General features: G+C 48.6%; 1 protein-coding gene across 2 annotated transcripts in view; it reads right to left on the bottom strand.

The window, feature by feature from the left end:
- Positions 1-2,209: 2,209 nt before the first annotated feature.
- The window catches only part of Rgs9 (regulator of G protein signaling 9), a 64,261-nt gene continuing 48,740 nt past the window's right edge, over positions 2,210-17,730 (bottom strand). For both annotated transcript variants that reach the window (XM_041636142.1, XM_041636143.1), the window contains exons 15-19: positions 17,221-17,359; positions 15,101-15,186; positions 12,185-12,302; positions 3,877-4,361; positions 2,210-2,597 (exon numbers count right to left, since the gene is read on the bottom strand). In XM_041636142.1, the coding sequence (XP_041492076.1) occupies positions 2,447-2,597; positions 3,877-4,361; positions 12,185-12,302; positions 15,101-15,186; positions 17,221-17,359 (979 nt within the window). In that variant the 3' untranslated portion in view covers positions 2,210-2,446. The remainder of the gene's footprint in view (positions 2,598-3,876; positions 4,362-12,184; positions 12,303-15,100; positions 15,187-17,220; positions 17,360-17,730) is intronic.

Raw genomic sequence — 17,730 nt, 5'->3', positions numbered from 1 at the left:
TGGCAAGCCCAAGTTTTGCTCACACGCCGGCCCAATATTCATTTTTAAAAGTGTATGCATGGAGAGACTACTGAGCATTCCCAGTATTTATGCCCTACGTATAGTCAGTCAACTGTCAGAGGCTAAAAGCAAGTCAGGGGTGCGTCTCTGCTGACTGAATTCCAATGCACTTGAAGGTTAAAAGGGAAGAACATAAGAAGTGATTTGATAAACCACTGGAAGTTTCTTCTCCTTCAAGGACTTTCTATATGAGGTCAAGAGCTGCTCTATTCAGCACTTAGTTCTCAGTCTTTGTCCACCCCCCAATTTTTTTCTTTTCATTTTTTCTTTTGGTGAAAATCAGAAAAAGGAGATGTATTCAATATGGACACATTGGGAAGAGGGACAAAGAGATTGGGCTGTGGTGTCCCCTCCTCACCCCCCAATAAGACCCAAGGTGTGTCAGCAGTGGTGCCCCTGGTAATTTGGACAGATAGTCTTTTGTTAGGAGCGCTGAGCATTATGGGATACTAAGCAGCATCCCTGGCCTTTCCTTCACCTATTAGCTGTCAGTAGCAACGCCCGCTCCCTACTCCAATCTTGACCTTCAGAATTGTTTCTTGGCACTGTCCAACATCCAATGGAGTGAGGAGCAAAACTGACCTGGTTGGGCACCATCAGATGACTCCACAGAGCTGGTACGGTGCCAGGCACCTAGTAGGGACTTGGTTATAAGTACCTGCTGGGAGAGCACATGGAGGGAGAGGTGGGCTGAGCATACTAAGAGCCACACCTGTGGCCTGGTACAGTGGATGAGAAAAACTGAGTGTTTCACACTCTTTCTGCAAGGACTGGATGGTTGAAGACCTGTTGCTGCAGCATAGAACCCTCCAGCAACCCTGCAGCTTCCAGTCAAGGACCATGCACAGATGAGGACCAATACAGGACCATTCTTAGGCCCTACACAGCTTCTCTAACAAAGATTTTTGACTCGAGGATGCCCTACAGATGGCCTATCCAAAACAATTTTTTCTTTTTGTTTTTCAAGAGAGAGTTTCTCTGTGTAACATCCCTGGTTGTCCTGGAACTAACTCTTGTAGACCAGGCTGGCCTCAAACTCACAGAGATCCAACTGTCTCTGCCTCCTGAGTGATGGGATTAAAGGTGCGCACCACCACCTCCCAGCCCCAAAAACGTTCTTGAAATTGACCTTGTCCCTTGCATCAAGACCAGTAAACCTTCCCTTCTCCCCCATGGTTAACCTGCAATATCAACTTGATGGAAATGATGAGAGGATCCATGAGAGGAGCTCATGTTAAATAAATAAATAAATAAATAAATAAATAAATAAATAAATAGTTAAAGAAAGCTTAACTGAATGAGGAAGAGCAAGGGCAATGTTGCCCCATAGTCTGGGATCCCGGATTAAATAAAGAATGTGAGCTGAGTTCTGCCATCCAGATCTCTCTGCCTTTTGGTTCCCAGCTATAGACACGATGCAACCAGCTGCCTTAAACTCCTGCCACCACGATTTCTCCACCACGACCATTTGCATCCACAAACTATGAGACAAAATAAACCCTTCCTTCCTTCCTTAAGTTGCTTTGATCAAGTGTTTAGTTCAAAAAGGAGTAGCAATTATGGCCTATGGAGATGGCTCAATGGTAAGAGGCCTTGCTGCTCTCTCAGAGGACCCAAGTCTGGTTCCCAGCACTCATGTTAGACCGCTCACCAACACCCATAACTCCGGATACAGTGGATCCAGCGCCCTCTTCTGGGCTCCTCAGGCACGTGCACTCGTGTTAGCACATACACATGCAGAGTCCCACACACATATATACACATAATTTTAAGAAAGGAAGGGAGGAAGAAAGGGAGAGAAGGAGGTAGGGGGATGGAGGGAGGGAGGATGGGTTTATTACACCTGCTTTACCCTCCCTAAACAAACCCTATCTTGTGAACAGAATTCAGTGTTCCGTGTGACCCTTGTTCTTAGCTATTGTCCTTTCTATTCAGGGCCCCTCTGGGAGACGGCCATGGACCTTGATTAATGAAATTGTCATGTTCTATCCAGTTTAGACAGAGGGAAACCCTTTGAAGGGGCTCAGTGCCCCCTTGCCCCCAAAACTAAAGGCATGAGTTTAACTCACAAGTAATAGTTTAGGAATACTAACAAACCAGGCACATACCAGTACCTCAGCCCAAGAGAATCTTTCAAATGACCCTTTTATTGGTTTTAAGGCAGCAAGGGATATCTTCTGGCCCACATGCCTTTCTGGCCAAGCAAGGGAAAGTCAGGAAAGGGGAAAGGTGGCCACTGGGAGTCGGTTAGAGCACGTGTCCCTGCACTCCGCCCCGTCTGCTCCTTCCAGTCCTCCAATATCACTCTAATGCACTTGGGTCGGAGCAAGTGTGCCCCAGGTCTGATGGTCTATGCCAGGACTGTCTTCCCAGCCCCAGGGTCTGCTCAGCCTGCCTTTCCTTCGGCCAGGCTCTCCCAAGGGCAAATGACTTCCTTTTCCGTGGTCTGGTCACCAGATTCTCCTGTCCCCGTGTCATCGGAGTCCATCAGGCAGGGCCCACTGTCAGTAGGCATTTCCATTTTGATCTGGAAGAAGCTGCGGACACAAAAGCAAGTGAAGAGAGAGGAAGGGCAGGCAATCCCCACATGATCCCTGCAGTCTCAAAGACTAGCATGCCTGGGACGCTGGCCCACAGTGACACAGCCACAGGCTCTGGGGACTCCTTTGACTGGGACCTAGCTTTTTCTGTGGAATGAAAGATGATCCCAAATATGCCTTATTTTCGATTTTAAGTCTTTATGGTTTGGATGAACTCAGCCTGCCCCTGTAGTGTGTTGGCACACCAGTATTTAATCCTCAGCCCCTTTAAAATGTTTATTGAGGACACTGGAAAGGCAGCCTTTTAGAAGTCTCATTCCCACACGTGAAGTGGGACCGTAGCTGAAGAGCTAGAACAGTCTGTCAGCAGAACCAGCTGAGGAAAATCAAAAGACCAAATCCTCGTCGTTTCCTAAAGCAACAGAGCCAATCTCCTCCTCCAAGCCACACAGGCAAGAAGCGGATAGTAGCCAGTGCTCCCTGCTGTACCCCCCACTCACTGCACTGAAGAGACCATACTCTCTGGGCCTCTGTGGCAGTCTAAGACTTCTGCCTGGTGCAACTTTCTCCAAGCTCAGGCAGGGCCAAATGGAGGACTATGTCAATTGGTCTGGAGGTAACTCTGACTGTCCCCTCCAAATCCCAGGAAACATGAAGCTGCGGTGGGCTCTCTGCTGTGGGCCCAGGCACTCTGGAGCACTCCAGACTCTGCTCTGCACATAGCGACTGCCTCAGGGCACTTGAGGTTCTCAGATTTTAGACTTTTATAGGTACCCAAAATGGAGTTTAGAGGAGCCACTGTAGCTCTGGTGGAAGTTGGAAATCATTATTTCAGACCACCCTAGAAACAAGTATCTTTTGGGGACCCTTTAGGATAGCAGACAGGTATCTGTGAGGACCAAGGAGACCATGGCACTTAGGGTATGGGATGGAGAAGGGCGGGAGCTCCTGGGAATCATGTCTTAGCGACATCATAGCCTGTGGTTACTGCTGAGGCCCTTCACAAATGCAGTGACTAGTAGCCTAGGGGCCGGGTAAGTGTGCGGAGGAGAGTGAGCAGAGAAAGAAAGAAACTGCCCTTTTACCATCTCTGGAAGGGGGATAGACAATGGAACTGAGTTTCTGGGGCACTGGTGACTTAGAGATGTGTCTGGTCTCCACAAGTCCAAGGCTCCATCAATATCACAAAGACACAGTGCACACCCACACCACTGTCCATGCCCACACCCACACACCCACTGTCCACGTGCACAACACCAGCCCTGTGGCTTCTTACTTGGCTACTTTCTTGGCTTTCAGCCTGGGCAGCTGTTGTCCCATGTCCCCCAGAGGCTGCACCTTCCCATGTGAAACAGCAGGGCACTTGGGGGAGAGCCTGGCAAACACCGGGGATGCCAAACAGCCCCGTCTCAGGAACCTTCCAAGGGACAGAGCCGCACGGGTCTTGGGAGGGGCCCTGGGCTGGCCATGAGGTCTTGAGTGGTCAACAGAGGTATCACTGCTCTCAGTGGCTGAGGGCCCACTGTTGGCACCAGACCAACTGGTTTCCCCCTTGGGCTCCAGGCCTGAAGAACTCTCCAGGGCCACTCGGATGGGTGAGGGGCAGATGGCAATGCTGGGCCGTCGGATGAAGCGGCTTGGTGAGGGAAAGGGCTTCCTGGGGGAGCGACAGGCCGGGGAGAAGGGACCAGAAGGAGAGGGAGGCACGCAGGTCCCTGTGTATACGGCCAGGTGAGGGCTGGGAGCCAAGTGCTGACCTGGCTGTGGAGAAGGAAAAAAAAAATCAATGAGGAGTCTCCAGCCACCAGGGCTGAGGGTCCATCCTCAGCTTGTTTAACCTTCTTCCAACGGCAACAGTGCCCACCTGCTCTGGCTGCCTCCTGGAGGAACTGATTTAAAGGTTACCCCGAGGTACCTGTGATAATGGTATAGCCAAACAACGCCTCTTGCCAGGACTTATTTGTCACAAACCAACCTTCTTCCAGTCCTGGGATGATGGAGTGTGACCATGCTGAACTTGGTTACCCCTCAACTCAATCTCCAAATGCCTTTGTCCGTTCTACCCTATGTCGCTTCTTCTTTCTTATTGACCACAGGTTTAGACCTGGAGGCATTTGACACTATTTTGCTGTTGTTTGGTGTGTGTGTGTGTGTGTGTGTGTGTGTGAGTGTGTGTGTGTGCACTTTGCTGGGAATCTAACCCATGACGTTGCCCATGCTGGGCAAGTGCTTTGTCATTGTGCCATATATCCACCTGGAAGGCATTTAACGTTTTAACACAGTGCTGCACAGAGAGAGACCTGCAATGGTGCCCTACTGAGATTCCATGCCTGACACCACAACCATCCACCTCCTGTGTCCACCCTGACAATGCTTTAGGGGCTGCAATCCTGGGACCTGCCCAGACCTCTCCTCAGACTGTGTAAGGCAAGCTGGGGCGGGGGCTGAGTGTAGATCCTCAGAAGTTTGCAGTAGAGAGACAGGCAATTCTAGAGGAGGTGGCTCTGTGATTCTCGGAGAAAAAGGAAGTATCTCATTGCCTTAGCCACCATGGCCCCAGAGTCCAGCGTGCTGGGGCAGAAGAGGAGAGTCTGGTATTAATTTACTCAGCTCAAGAAACCCAAAGGAACTTTGTCCAAGTTGAGCAACGGAATTAAAGCTGAGCTCTCCACTCAGGCTCTTCACTGTCACCTCTTCCTTTGCAGGCCACAAGAGTCAATGGGAGGAGCGGCTGGGTTCCTCGTGAGAGCTTGCTATGCTTACATACGACATGAAAGCCAGGCATGGGCAGAAGTTCTGAGGAGAGGTGGGTGGTGTCTTAGGGATGGCAGAGCCACTACTGCTTCCAAGAGAGGCCTAGAAAGGATCACAATGAGAAACAAACCTTCTCTGCAATAACCACATAGCTCAGCCCTCAGACCCTCAGACTGAAGGAGGCTACTGACTTCAGAGTGTGGCCTGGTCTCAAGGTCACTCAAACGATCCAGGTCCAGTGTAAAGTGAGGTACACTCAGGGACCACTGAGAGGAATGAGCTCATTTGTTACGCAGCAATAGCAAGTTAAGACAATGACTAAATGTGCTTCTGAGCCTAGGTGCCTGACCCCAGCGCCCCTGGGGTTCCACTAACATGTGCTACCATCCCATTGCCTGTGTGGGTTCTATGTTCTGGGTGGGGTACCAGTGAGGTCCCTACTGAGTTCACGTCAACCTCACTGCCTTGGAAAGTTCACAAACTCCTGAGATCACCTCGCCTTCAAGATAAGAAGTTTGAGGCTCCGGGAGATCAAGGGACTTAACCAAGACCATATGGCTTGACCATCCCTTTCTCCTCCTCTCCCCCTCCATCCCACTCCTTCTCCAGAACCTTCTCCTTTTCAGGATGAATGACAATGTCATTGCCTTCCCTTCTCACTTACTTAGGCAGAGATGGTCCCTCCTGGGCAAACAGCCACTCTCCCAGTTGGTTTGGTTTCGTTTGGTTTCTTGCTTTTTGTTTTTTGTTTTTTGTTTTTCTCATTTCTTCTCACAAGGAAGCCGTGAGTTCCCCCCACTCTGTTCCTGCTTGTGCTCTGTAACCCAGCCCTCCGCCAATGGCATGAGCAGCAAAGCAAGAGGCATGCAAGACACGTGGTGAAGAAATGCGACAGGAAACAGACGAGCAGAACCAGATTCAGATTTGTTGTGAGCAGCTTGTTTTATTGTGCGAGGGAGCCCAAAGAGGGAGGGCAGGAGCATGAAATGAGATGGTACATTAACAGGCAGACACAATCACAGGATGTTTAATGGAAGGCAAAGCAGATGGTGCAGCATCTCTACTCATTTTGTTCCATCAGAAACCGGCTGAGAAATCAAAGACCTGTGGCCACGTTCAGCATGCAAGGATCCAGGCCCCCTAATGTCCCTTCCTGTTGTGCCCGTCCCCTCTTCCCTAAAAGCAAGTAAAGTTGGTCTCGTAAGGAAAAGTTAGCATAGTTGAGGACATCATTTCTCTGGTTAGTCACCCCACCGAACACAGTCTGGCATAAGACCTTCCAAGCTGGAAATGACCCTCGCTTCGGTCATAAAACTTGGGGTCACGGGTTCTGCTGGTCACTACCCTGTTACTAATCAGCCTTCTCTTAGAAGCTAGAGGACATAGAAATATATTGTATACCTCGAATATAACCTAAAGCTGTCTAGAGAGTGCAGAGGATGCTGAGAGAGTGAGATGGTTTGAGACAATCATGATTTAAATATTGCTAAGGTAACACCTAGACAAGAAAGAATAATGGGTGATTGTGTTGAACAACACTGACAGAAGAAAGCAGGTGCTTACTTCAAGATGATGAAGGGTCTAGGGAGTTCAACGATAATGGTGGTGATGATAATGATGGGGATGGAGATGATGCTTATGGTGATACTGATGGTAAAGATGATGGTGATCTGTGGTGGTGGTGGTGGTGGTGATGATGGAAATGGTACTGATAATGGTAAAGATGATGGGATGATGGTGATTGGGATGTGGTGATGATGGGGACTGGTGATGATGGTGGTGACAGCAACGATGATGACGGTGGCCGTGATGGTAAAGGTGAGGACTGCGATAATGAGAAGGTGGCAGTGGCCAGCATTTATTGAGCATTTATGACGCGCTGGGCATGGTTCTAAGTGCTTTACTCTTATTTCTCTGCCCCTGGCTCTTGTATCTTTCACCTAATACCCATCACGAAAGTAATGATTTCTAAAAAAATCTAACAGGAAAATGGAATTCTACAAAGGAAATCCTAGAGCCTTATAGAATAATATAATCCAGCATAGTAAACTCCATGGGCAGAGAAGCTTGTTATGTGGTTAAATCCTATTACTAAGAAATGAAGACGGTGTCTGAGAACGATTTAAATATAGCAATAACATTATCTAAATATTATTGAGATATAAATGGGCCCTGAGGGGCTACTGTTTGTTATGTTTGCTCCTGGTGACTAGTTAACGTGAGCCTCTGCCCCCATTAGAGCTGTGACAGCAGCCACAGATGCCCTTTCAGCACCTCAGAATTGGAAAGAGCCCTCTGGCCCCTTTGCTACCAAACCTGTGAATCTCCTTGTAGATCTCAGGATTTGAGCTGGCACTGTCAGACTCTGACACTAGGAACAAGGCAGGAGTGAGAGAGGAAAAGAGCTGACGTCTGGTGTTGAGGTAAAGGGATGCCACACAGACAATAGAAGTCCTACAAGCTAGATGATGAATAGAACCTTCTAGGATGGGTGGTCCAGGCTGCCCGTTGGTCTTAATCATGTACACCAACTACCGAACCCAGGACCCCTCTAGTCTCCTTAGAGTCTCCACCCTTCCGTAAGCCAGTGGTTCTTACTATCACCCCCCAAAGCATCATGGGACTTCCCTGTAATTCTACTGGCCACATTCTTGTCTTTCCTGTTAACTGTCTAATGGGGGAGGGGTTGTCTTTCTCCTCTCCTCCCCCCTGCCCCCTCCACCCCAGGCCCAGACTGCAGCACCTGGACGATGCCCAGCATGTAACAGAGGCTGACTATCACTGCGGAATGTTGACACACATTCTTCACAGAAGAAGACTTGTGCTGATGCCTGGCCCTTCTTTTTGTTTGTTTCTTGTCTGTTGAGAGAGTCTCACTATGTAGCTCTGGCTGTCCTGGAACTTCTATGTAGACCAGGCTGGCCTCAAACTCATAGAAATCTGCCTGCCTCTGCCTCTTGAGTGCTGGGTTGAAAGGTGTATACCACCATGCTTGGCCTAAGCCTGACGCTTCTAACCATACATCTTCCAAAAGCTTCTCTCAAGCCAAACTATTCTCTCCCAATCTTGGCAGCTCTCACATGTTTAACTGGTAGCTCCCTAACCACACTCTGCCTCATGGTACAGCCATTTGCACCCACACCTTCATCAACCCATGAGGGAAAAGACTACTTTGCATATTTTTATCTCCTGCGGTTCTTCTACTGATTCTTATAAAAATCAGCATTTGGGGAACATATGTGGTAGTATATGCCTTTAGTCCCAGCACTTGGGAGGCAAAAGCAGGCAGATCTCTGTGAGTTCAAGGCCACACTAGTAGATACAGGGAATTCTAATCCAGCCAGGACTACATATGAAGACCTTACAAATATATACATACTTTTCTGGCCTCTACTTGAGTGCACACACACACACACACACACACACACACACACACACGACACACATCATGGATTGTTATAGCAATCCAGAGTGAAGCCATTTCTCTTGTACCTTCCTTTGTATGGAAAATGTTCGGATCTTTTTTTCTTCATTCACAGAAGTGAATGCTCACCGACTGTCTATTGCCTGTGGCTCTCACTGAGGGCAGGACCTAGTGTCTCAGACACTGAGTAGATTCCCATGTATGTGGGGAAGAACCCGAAGCAGCACACTGTGGTCTTTCAGAGAATGAAGGACTTGGCAAGCACAAGCCTGGGGAGTGGGGTTGTGGATGGACAGGCCAAAGATGAACCAGATCTAGGCATGGATGCCCTGAGGAGTGCCTGAAGAACCCTGTGGTTCTAACACCCTAACCACCACGCTGCTGGCGTGATCGCAGCTCACGTGAGGTGATCAGAAGGGGCAGCAAACATTCTCCAGTTTCAAGCTTCTCCAACTTTCCCCCTAAAGTAGGCCAAACAGCAGGAGAGCCGGGTAAACACACATCCCCCAGGAGTCTTAGGAGGGCAATGCCTGAACCTGCAGAGCAGAGCATGAAATGACTTTGATGTCTCCAATGTCAGCCTTAAAAATTCATGCGCATTTTGCATTCCATTTCATAATATATTTATGGTTGTTTGAATGTAAATTTTTAAAAATTACCTAAATCTCCTCCTATTCTAAATATTCAAGTAAAATTGCTATCCTAGTTCCAGAGCTGATCTTCTGACAGCCCCTCTTCTCACAAATAACTAAGCAGAGAGGTCCTGTGAGTTGCTCAAGACGACATGGCTTATGTTAGAACTGGACCAAGGTCTAAGAGGCGTCCTCCGAATCGGGAGCTCTTTTCATTCATTCATTCATTCATTCACTCACTCATTAGCTCATTTGTTCATTCATTCAGTCATGTAACACACATGTACAGAACTTCCTAATTTTGGGAATTAGATTTCAAGCAGTAAGCTAGATTTTGCCCCTCCTCACCTTCCACTCAGTTTTTTTTGTTTTGTTTTGTTTTTGTTTTCGAGACAGGGTTTCTCTGTAGCTTTGGAGCCTGTCCTGGAACTAGCTCTTGTAGACCAGGCTGGCCTCGAACTCCCAGAGATCTGCCTGCCTCTGCCTCCTGAGTGCTGGGATTAAAGGCGTGCACCACCACTGCCCGGCTTCCACTCAGTTTATAATGGCTCATAACCTGAAGCTTCTGCCTGGGGACTCCAAAATTCCTCAAAAGAAAATTTAAAAACCATATCGGTGGTGCCATCTCAGAGGAACTCGTGGAACTGGGAAGTGTTTGTTCCCCTCTGGGGTTGGGATTATCTTGCTAGCAGGAAACCAATGGCCATGAGCTACTTATATGGGCTTAGACAGTCTTCAGTGACGTGGCCCTGCCCACCTCTCTCACCCTGCCTTGTACCATGTCCTCCTCACCCACCAGGCTCCACCCACCCGCTTTTCAGTTCACTCCAAACCCTTCCCCACATCTGGGGCTTTGTCCTTAGAGTTCCTCTCTCTATGGGGCCTTCTCCTTGCTTGGTCCACATCCCATGATGACTATTTCTCAGCCTCTGTTCCTCCATCACTGCTTCAAAGAGGTGCTAAGTCTACACAGAACACAACTTCCTTATCATGGTATCAGATTCATTTCCCTTAGAACTTATTCAATAAGCTTTTAATCCTATTTTTAGTTAGCAATTCCTACAATTAACTCAATTCTATACCCTTCCCTGTATCCGCATATTTTTAAACAGACTCTGACATATTTTTACTAAAACAAATAGAGTCTACTTCCCTACTTCTTTCCCCCTCATGGACACGGGGTCTTATGTAGTCCAGGCTGGCCTCACATTTAATATGTATGTAAGCATGACCTTAATTCATAGCGCTCCTGCTTTCGCCTCCCAAGATCTGGGATTGCAGGTGTGCACCACCCCGCTTGGTTCTATGTGGTGGTGGGGATTGAACCCATGACTCCATGCATACAAGGCAAGCACTCTACACACTGATCCCCAGCCCTGTTTCTTTGCTCCCTTTTCTAGGAGGAATCTGTGACTTTCTCTGGCCAAGAAAAGATGAATGAGGCCATGGAAAGCCATATGCACTTCTACCTTCTCCCTCGCAATTCTGCCACCACCCTAAGGCCATGCCTGGGCAGGGCTGCTGGAAGAGAAGAGACACATGAAGCAGAGCAGACACGTCCCACTTATCCCAGCCCAAGCTTCGGTAAGCCAAACTCCAGACACAGGAGGTAATCAAGCAAAGAACAACAGAGCCACCCAGATGACCCCTGTGTATGAACAAAAAATGCTTATTATTGCATATCACTCTGGTTTATGGCCCAGTGCTGCACCATAAAGGCTACCTGACTGTTTAATTGCTTTGGTCAGTCCTGGACCACAAGCTCTATTAGAGAAGAAAAATGTCATTTTTGTTCATCCATGCCCTGCACATAGAAGGAACTCAATAAGTTTGTGAAATGTGTGCCGGTTCCTGCTTTAGAAGACTGCTCTCCTACACTGGTCTCTTTCTCTTTTACATACAGGTATGTGGGGTTACTTATCCTCAAGAATAACCTTGTTGGCCTTAAAGTCATAGATTGAGCTGAATTCTCCCCCGAACATTGAGAGAGCCTAGTCTATAGTGATAGAGAAAGGTAGCATCAAAGTCTATTGCCCAAAGGATATCTGATGTCCACAATCCTTCCTCCTGCGTACAAGCACCAGTGCCTTTGTTCTTTAACCAAAGAGATAATCTCAACAGGACATTTCTCCTTGCCTCCTCTGGACTGAGTCTTTCATTTCCATAAGCTATTTATCCATACATTATACACAAGGGGATGGGAAAATAGAGACGTAACCGTGGCTAAGAACAAGCTCACTAGGAACCGTGTCCCGGCAGTGCCTTCTTAGGCAGGTGTAACAGAGGAGACCAGGGATGGGCCCTGTGGAGGGATCTCAGGTTGCTTTGGAAGTGGCATCTAAACTGGAGAGCTGGGTTTGAGAAGTCTCACAAAGCTATTCTAAACAAACACTCCTCAGAGAAGTAGCCTTGGAAGATGGATGGTCAGTTTCTTGATAAGGAAGTATATAATATAGCCCCTTTTTCCTATGCTTCCAACCATACGAGCTCCCTAGAGCAATGTGGGTGGGCATGGCTACTCGCTCATGTGACAACCTTCTACCATCACCAGCCCTGCTCCTTGGTGACTTGGAATAGGAAAACAAAGCCATGTAACTCTTGGTCTAGAAGTCCACTTGACCCTACATTTTGCTGATGGAGAATGAACTTTCTAAAGACTAATCCTTTACGTTGTTGCCTCTCCCAAGCGCACGTGCCCCACCCCAGGAATCAGAAACTCATTTAGGAGGCAGCTCCTTTCTGAGTAGGCTCCTGCGGTCCAGCTTGCTCATGACCTGGGTGATGTCCACTGTGTTGGCCGCTTCGCGAGCTTTCTCTTCCTCTTCCAACTGCCTCAGGATGACAGGGCTCGGGCTGGAGCGCAGGTGACGCCTCATAAACGGGAGGGTGGAGCTACAAGGAAAGAGAGATGAGTGCTTGATAGAAAAATAGACAGCTTGCCTGGGGACGCTGACACGCCATGCCAGACACGCCATGTGACATGCCTGGTGGAGGCTGGGGCTAGAAGATCAGAATTGGGACATAACCCCTCATTTTGCCAGTGAACTTCAAGAGCACCTTCAGAACCATGCCCAACCTTCGTTCTTTCCCCTCATGGAGGATGGGGCCACAGCGAGTGAGTTCAGCTGCCACCAGATTTCAGGTGAGGCCCTAGGAAGACTCTTTGGATGATGGTGGTGGTGACAGACATGCCTTCTACAGTGTTTAGAATTCAATATGTTGTGTCAGTGCATGGTCGTCAAGATCTCAATGCCCTCTCTGCACGATCTTCAAAGAAGAGGGCATGGGGGTTGGATAGTGGGTACAGCAGGGTTGGATGGTGGGCACAGCAGGGTTGGGTGGTGGGCACAGTGGGGTTGAATGGTGGACACAGCAGGGTTGGATGGTGGGCACAGCGGGACTGGATGGTGGGCACAGTGGGGTTGGATCGTGGGCCCCTGAGAGCTTGAGTCTTGAGGAAGAGTCATGCCTCAGAGTATGTGTTTAAAAAGACAAGGTATAAGGGTGTGGAGATAGCTCCCTTGACAGCATACGGACCAGAACTTGATCCCCAGGAGCATGTAAAAAACCCAATATGGTGGTACACAATTGTAATGCCAGCGCTGGGAAGAGAGACAATGTGGAAAGTGGGTGCTTGTTGGCCATTCAGCCTGACCTACTCGATTAGCTCCAGGCCAAAGAGAGGCCCTGTCTCAAACAATAAATAGATAGATAGATAAAAGGAAGAAAAGGGGATGGAATAACACCTAAGGTTGTCCTCTGACCTTCACATACACGGGGGAGGGGGGGGGAGAGAGAGAGAGAGAGAGAGAGAGAGAGAGAGAGTCCCAAAGGCTGTCTGATCCCAGAGGAAGTTTCCTCAGAGGCTTAGTGAGCTTCAGCCACCCTCCTTACATTCCATATCTCAGGACAAATTAGAAACTTATTCCGAAGCCAAATATGGATTTCTGTGACCAAACTGGCTACCACATTCTAGAAATCAGGACAAGGTTTGAAGGGCTTAAGTAACAGAGCTGAGACATACAGCCTCAGGACTGAGGGATGGAGTACATAGATTTGGGGAGCTAGCATTTCTGAAGAAACAACAGACTAAAGACAGAGGACCAACCCCTAATTTCTGGACTGTGTGAGCCCCAAGCTCTTGTCTCTATGCAGAGAGGCAGGATACTCTCAAAAACACACACACACACACACACACACAACTGGGCACTAACTAATGCCACCAACTCTACCAAAGTTCGGAAGGCTTGCACCTTAACTTTTAAAAGATTCGCGTCTACCTGTGAGCCAAGGAATGGGCTCCTCGCACTGCGTCCCCTCCATCAGCACACACCATGCATGCAAGCATTCACACCTGTTCCACCCACAACAGGGTGACTGCACTCCCGGACTGTGATGTCCCTTGCCAAAGTCAAGTACAACCAGCAGAGGTCTCTGCCATCCTCAAGGCACTCCATGCCCCAGATGTACCCAGGAAGGAGCCTCTCTGAACTCCCATGCCTGCCCTAACTCATAAAACATTAGGATGGAAGTGTGAGACAATCTATCTCCTAGCCCACCCCCACCCTTTCTGAATCTCTGGACTCACTGTGGCCTTTATTGGAGTTCCCAGGGCCACTGGACTCCTTTCTTTACTCAGTAACCTGTGAACAGTGCCACAAGCCCACTTCCTCTCACAAGACTGCTGCCCTCAAGGACAAGGTGGCACATTCTTTCATTAGCTCCTCTGATAAAGGGTGCCCACCTCCCTCCCCCACACACTTTGAACTGACTGAACTGAATATGGGCCCAGCACTGGCTGAACAAATAGGAGCATTTACTGACCACAGGGGCAGTTTCAAAATAAAACCTCTGCCAGAATTTCCAGTTTTGTTTAAGCTGTTATTTCTTTTAAATCTTTTTTTTACCCCGAGACAGGGTTTCTCTGTAGCTTTGGTGCCTATCCTGGAACTACTCTTGTAAACCAGGCTGGCCTCGAACTCACAGAGATCTGCCTGCCCCTGCCCACCCCCCACCCTGAGTGCTGGGAGTAAATGTGTGCGCCACCACCGCCCAGTTGTACTCTTAAATCTTTAAATAATCTTTATGGCTCGAGTACCCCTCCCATTTTCACCAAAAAAAAAAAAAGTTTACTTTGTTCCTTGGAGTATGACATCACCCATTATCCCAGTGTCTCCGTAAGACACTGGACGATAGAAATTACCAACTAGTTAATGGACTTCTAGAAAGTCGTCTCCAGAGGCACCAAGAACAGTTGGGGTGTTACTGTTTGCCTCTTTCAACTGTCTAGCCTTTTCTCTTGGTGTACAACCCCCGCCCCCAGGTCTTGGAACAATTGAGATATGAAGGGTGTGCCTAAATTAGCTCCTATCCATCAGTTTGGAGGTAGAGAGGGAGGGTAATTTAAAAAAAAAAAAATGTTTCCACTTGTGATAGTCATAATTACCGGTCTGATAATCAGGGCCCTTTAGAGCCGGAATCAAGGAAACAAAACTTACCGGAGGCAATTACTAGGGGAATCTTGCTGGAAGGCATTTCTAAGCAAATGAGGCCCATGTTCACTGCACACCACTTTCCAGCCCCCAGCAATGCCGTCGAGCAAATCTCCACTCCTGTCATTTGGCTACATGGGGCCCTCACGTCTCTACAGTAAACAGCGGGCGGCCAGCGATTAAAGAGACTCCACTTGCCTTCTCTTGGTGGTTTCCTGCGGCTCGATAGCTTTGGCCAGCATTTCTTTATAGATCGGAGACTTTAAATAGCGAGCATAAGAATCCTGGGGGGAACGGAAAGAAAACAGTGGTGATGAGCCAGGGAGAGGGGATGCATCTGATAGAGTGGAATATGGCTGTCACTTCCGAATACTGTCCCCTGGTGAGACAGCAAGATAAGAGAAATCTGTTTCCCTGCATGAGGCATGCTCGGGAGATGCTGCGAGCCGTGGGTCTCAGGCGTGGAGCTCAAGACCAGGCAGGGCCAAGCTGTCCCAGAGGACTCAGAAATGTACGTCCTTGGGGTCACCCCGGTCCTACCTAATCATGACCTCCAAGGGTGGGACAACTACCAGAGCTATAGGACCACAATTCATAGCCCCCCAACACTAAAATCCTCAGAGCTGTGAGCCTGTAAAGCCAACAAGAGATATGAAGACATTAAACTCTCACCCTTAGTGGTCGTGGAGACGGAGCCCACTTCTAACCCCATTGCCACCCACTTCTCCCTGGAGTTCAGGGTAGAAAGGTAAGATAGGACAATGCAAGATAATGAAAGGACCGGGACTTAGGCCTCTCTTATGGGGGTGCCTCTCTTATGGAGGAGCTGAGCAGGGTAGGGAAGGTGCTACCTGAAAACTCCACTCTCAGCTAATACAGGCAATGCTCACCACGGCAACCCAGCAATGGAGAACAGTCTCAAAGGTTTGTTAAATCCTAGAGACTAGTTGGTAGTAGTAGCGGTTATGAGAAACAGGGTGGAATCTGGGAATAGGAATAATAAAGCCATCGGGTCATGTGGAACTTGTCACCACAAGAAATAGCCTCTAAGAGACATAGCATCAACTCCAGACACACAGCGTTCTTTTGTAAAGAACCCAAGCAGACATACACCCATCCACGAGAAGCCTCCGCTTCATCCTGGCCAGTGTGCACATGTGGTGAGAAGGTATGTGAATCTGTGCACACACACACACACACACACACACACACACACACACACACGCAGTAGTCGACACCAAGTGTCTTTCTCGATCATTCTCCACTTTACTTTGGTAACACGTTTCTTGATGAGCCTGGAGCTCATCTGCCTTGGGTAGGGGGAGAGCAAGCCCCTGGGATTCTCCTGTCTCTGTCTCCCAGCTTTTGACGTGGGGTGCTGGCCACTGGATCTCAGGTGGGAGTTTTTGTGCAGCCAGCAGGATGGTACATTGAGTAATGGTGATTGCCACCAAACTGAGTCTGATCCTAGGATTCACATGATGGAAAGAGAGAACAAATGGACACACACACACATACACACAGTCAATTAATTTTAAAAATTTAAAAAATAATTAGGTATGTCTGGGCCAGGATGGTGGCTCGGCGGCTAACGGTACTTGCCAACAAGCCTGATGACCTGGAAATTCATATGGTGGAAAGAGAGAACACAAAGTTGTCTTCTGACCTACACACACACACACACACGTATGTGCATGTATGCATGCACACACACAAACACACACTCACACACTCAAAGGAATGGGGGAAATTTAATTTCTCGGAATTTTTTTCAGAAAGTTATTTTCTCTAAGACTCATGACAATTCCTTGGAAGTTTCCACCCTGCTACTGTCTCACTAATGATCCAGAAGCTACCTGAATTCTCACAAGGTTTACCTGCCAGGCCTCTGGCTCTGTCAGAGCAGAAGCTGGCGTCCTATCTCCGTCCCCGCTGAGAGCTTAGGCCAGCCAGACTTGGAGGAACCTCCCCGGGGATCTTTTTGGAGACAAGCTGTCTTGCTTTGCACAGAGACTGTGCCTTATAAGTTTTCAAGAGCTCACAGCAATTATTTTCATCTGTCTTACTGTCGCTGATACTACCTGCAACCTAACCGCAGAACAAGAAGCCCGTAGACATAGACACACTGCTTCTATGGTGATGTCCAAGGCCAGAGGCTAGGGGGTCAAGCAAGGTCTAGCCCGAGGATAAGAGAAAGAACCAGCAGGCCACTCTACCTCATGGGATCTGCAGAGCAGTTTCCATACCCACTCCCCCGCCCTTTCCACATCCAAGGATCTTTCCCGGTCTCTGAGCATCCTCAGCACAGGCCTGCCTACCTTCTTCATGAGCATATAGATGTGCGTTTGCGCTGCATCCAGCACGTAGCGGTGGGGATGCCTCAGCCCCTTCACGGTGATGTCCATGGTTTTGCCATCTATGTTGATCCAACGTCTTGCACCTGGCGCCAGGAACAGCCTGGGAAGAGAAGGAAATGTCCATCAAAGGAGCTAACTCGGGTGCACACATACACAGAGTAAAGGGCCCACACAACAGGCCCAGGTTAGCTAAGAAACGCTGAAGAGTCTGAAATTTGCCCATCAGTTTTTCCCAGAAGCCAGAGTAAGGTCATGGCAGCCTTGGGAATGGAGTGTTTAACCTTGACATTCTAGGAGAGCAAGTCAGAAGCTGGTGGAGTAGACCTAGGTGGGTGAGGCTTTTGCAGTTTGGGGGGAAAGTCAACTTCTAGAGGGGCTAGAGAAATAGCTCAACAGTTAGAGCACTTGTTACTCTTGCAGAGGACCGAGCGTTCAATTCCCAGAACCCATACCGAGTGGCTCAAAATTACC

Source organism: Microtus oregoni, unplaced genomic scaffold, assembly GCF_018167655.1.
Source record: "Microtus oregoni isolate MIOR12 unplaced genomic scaffold, Mior012 000048F_ref0000485, whole genome shotgun sequence".
NCBI classification, from domain to species: Eukaryota; Metazoa; Chordata; class Mammalia; order Rodentia; family Cricetidae; genus Microtus; species Microtus oregoni.
The sequence above is the reverse complement of the archived record's forward strand: the minus strand, read 5'-3'. Positions and strand labels throughout refer to the sequence as shown.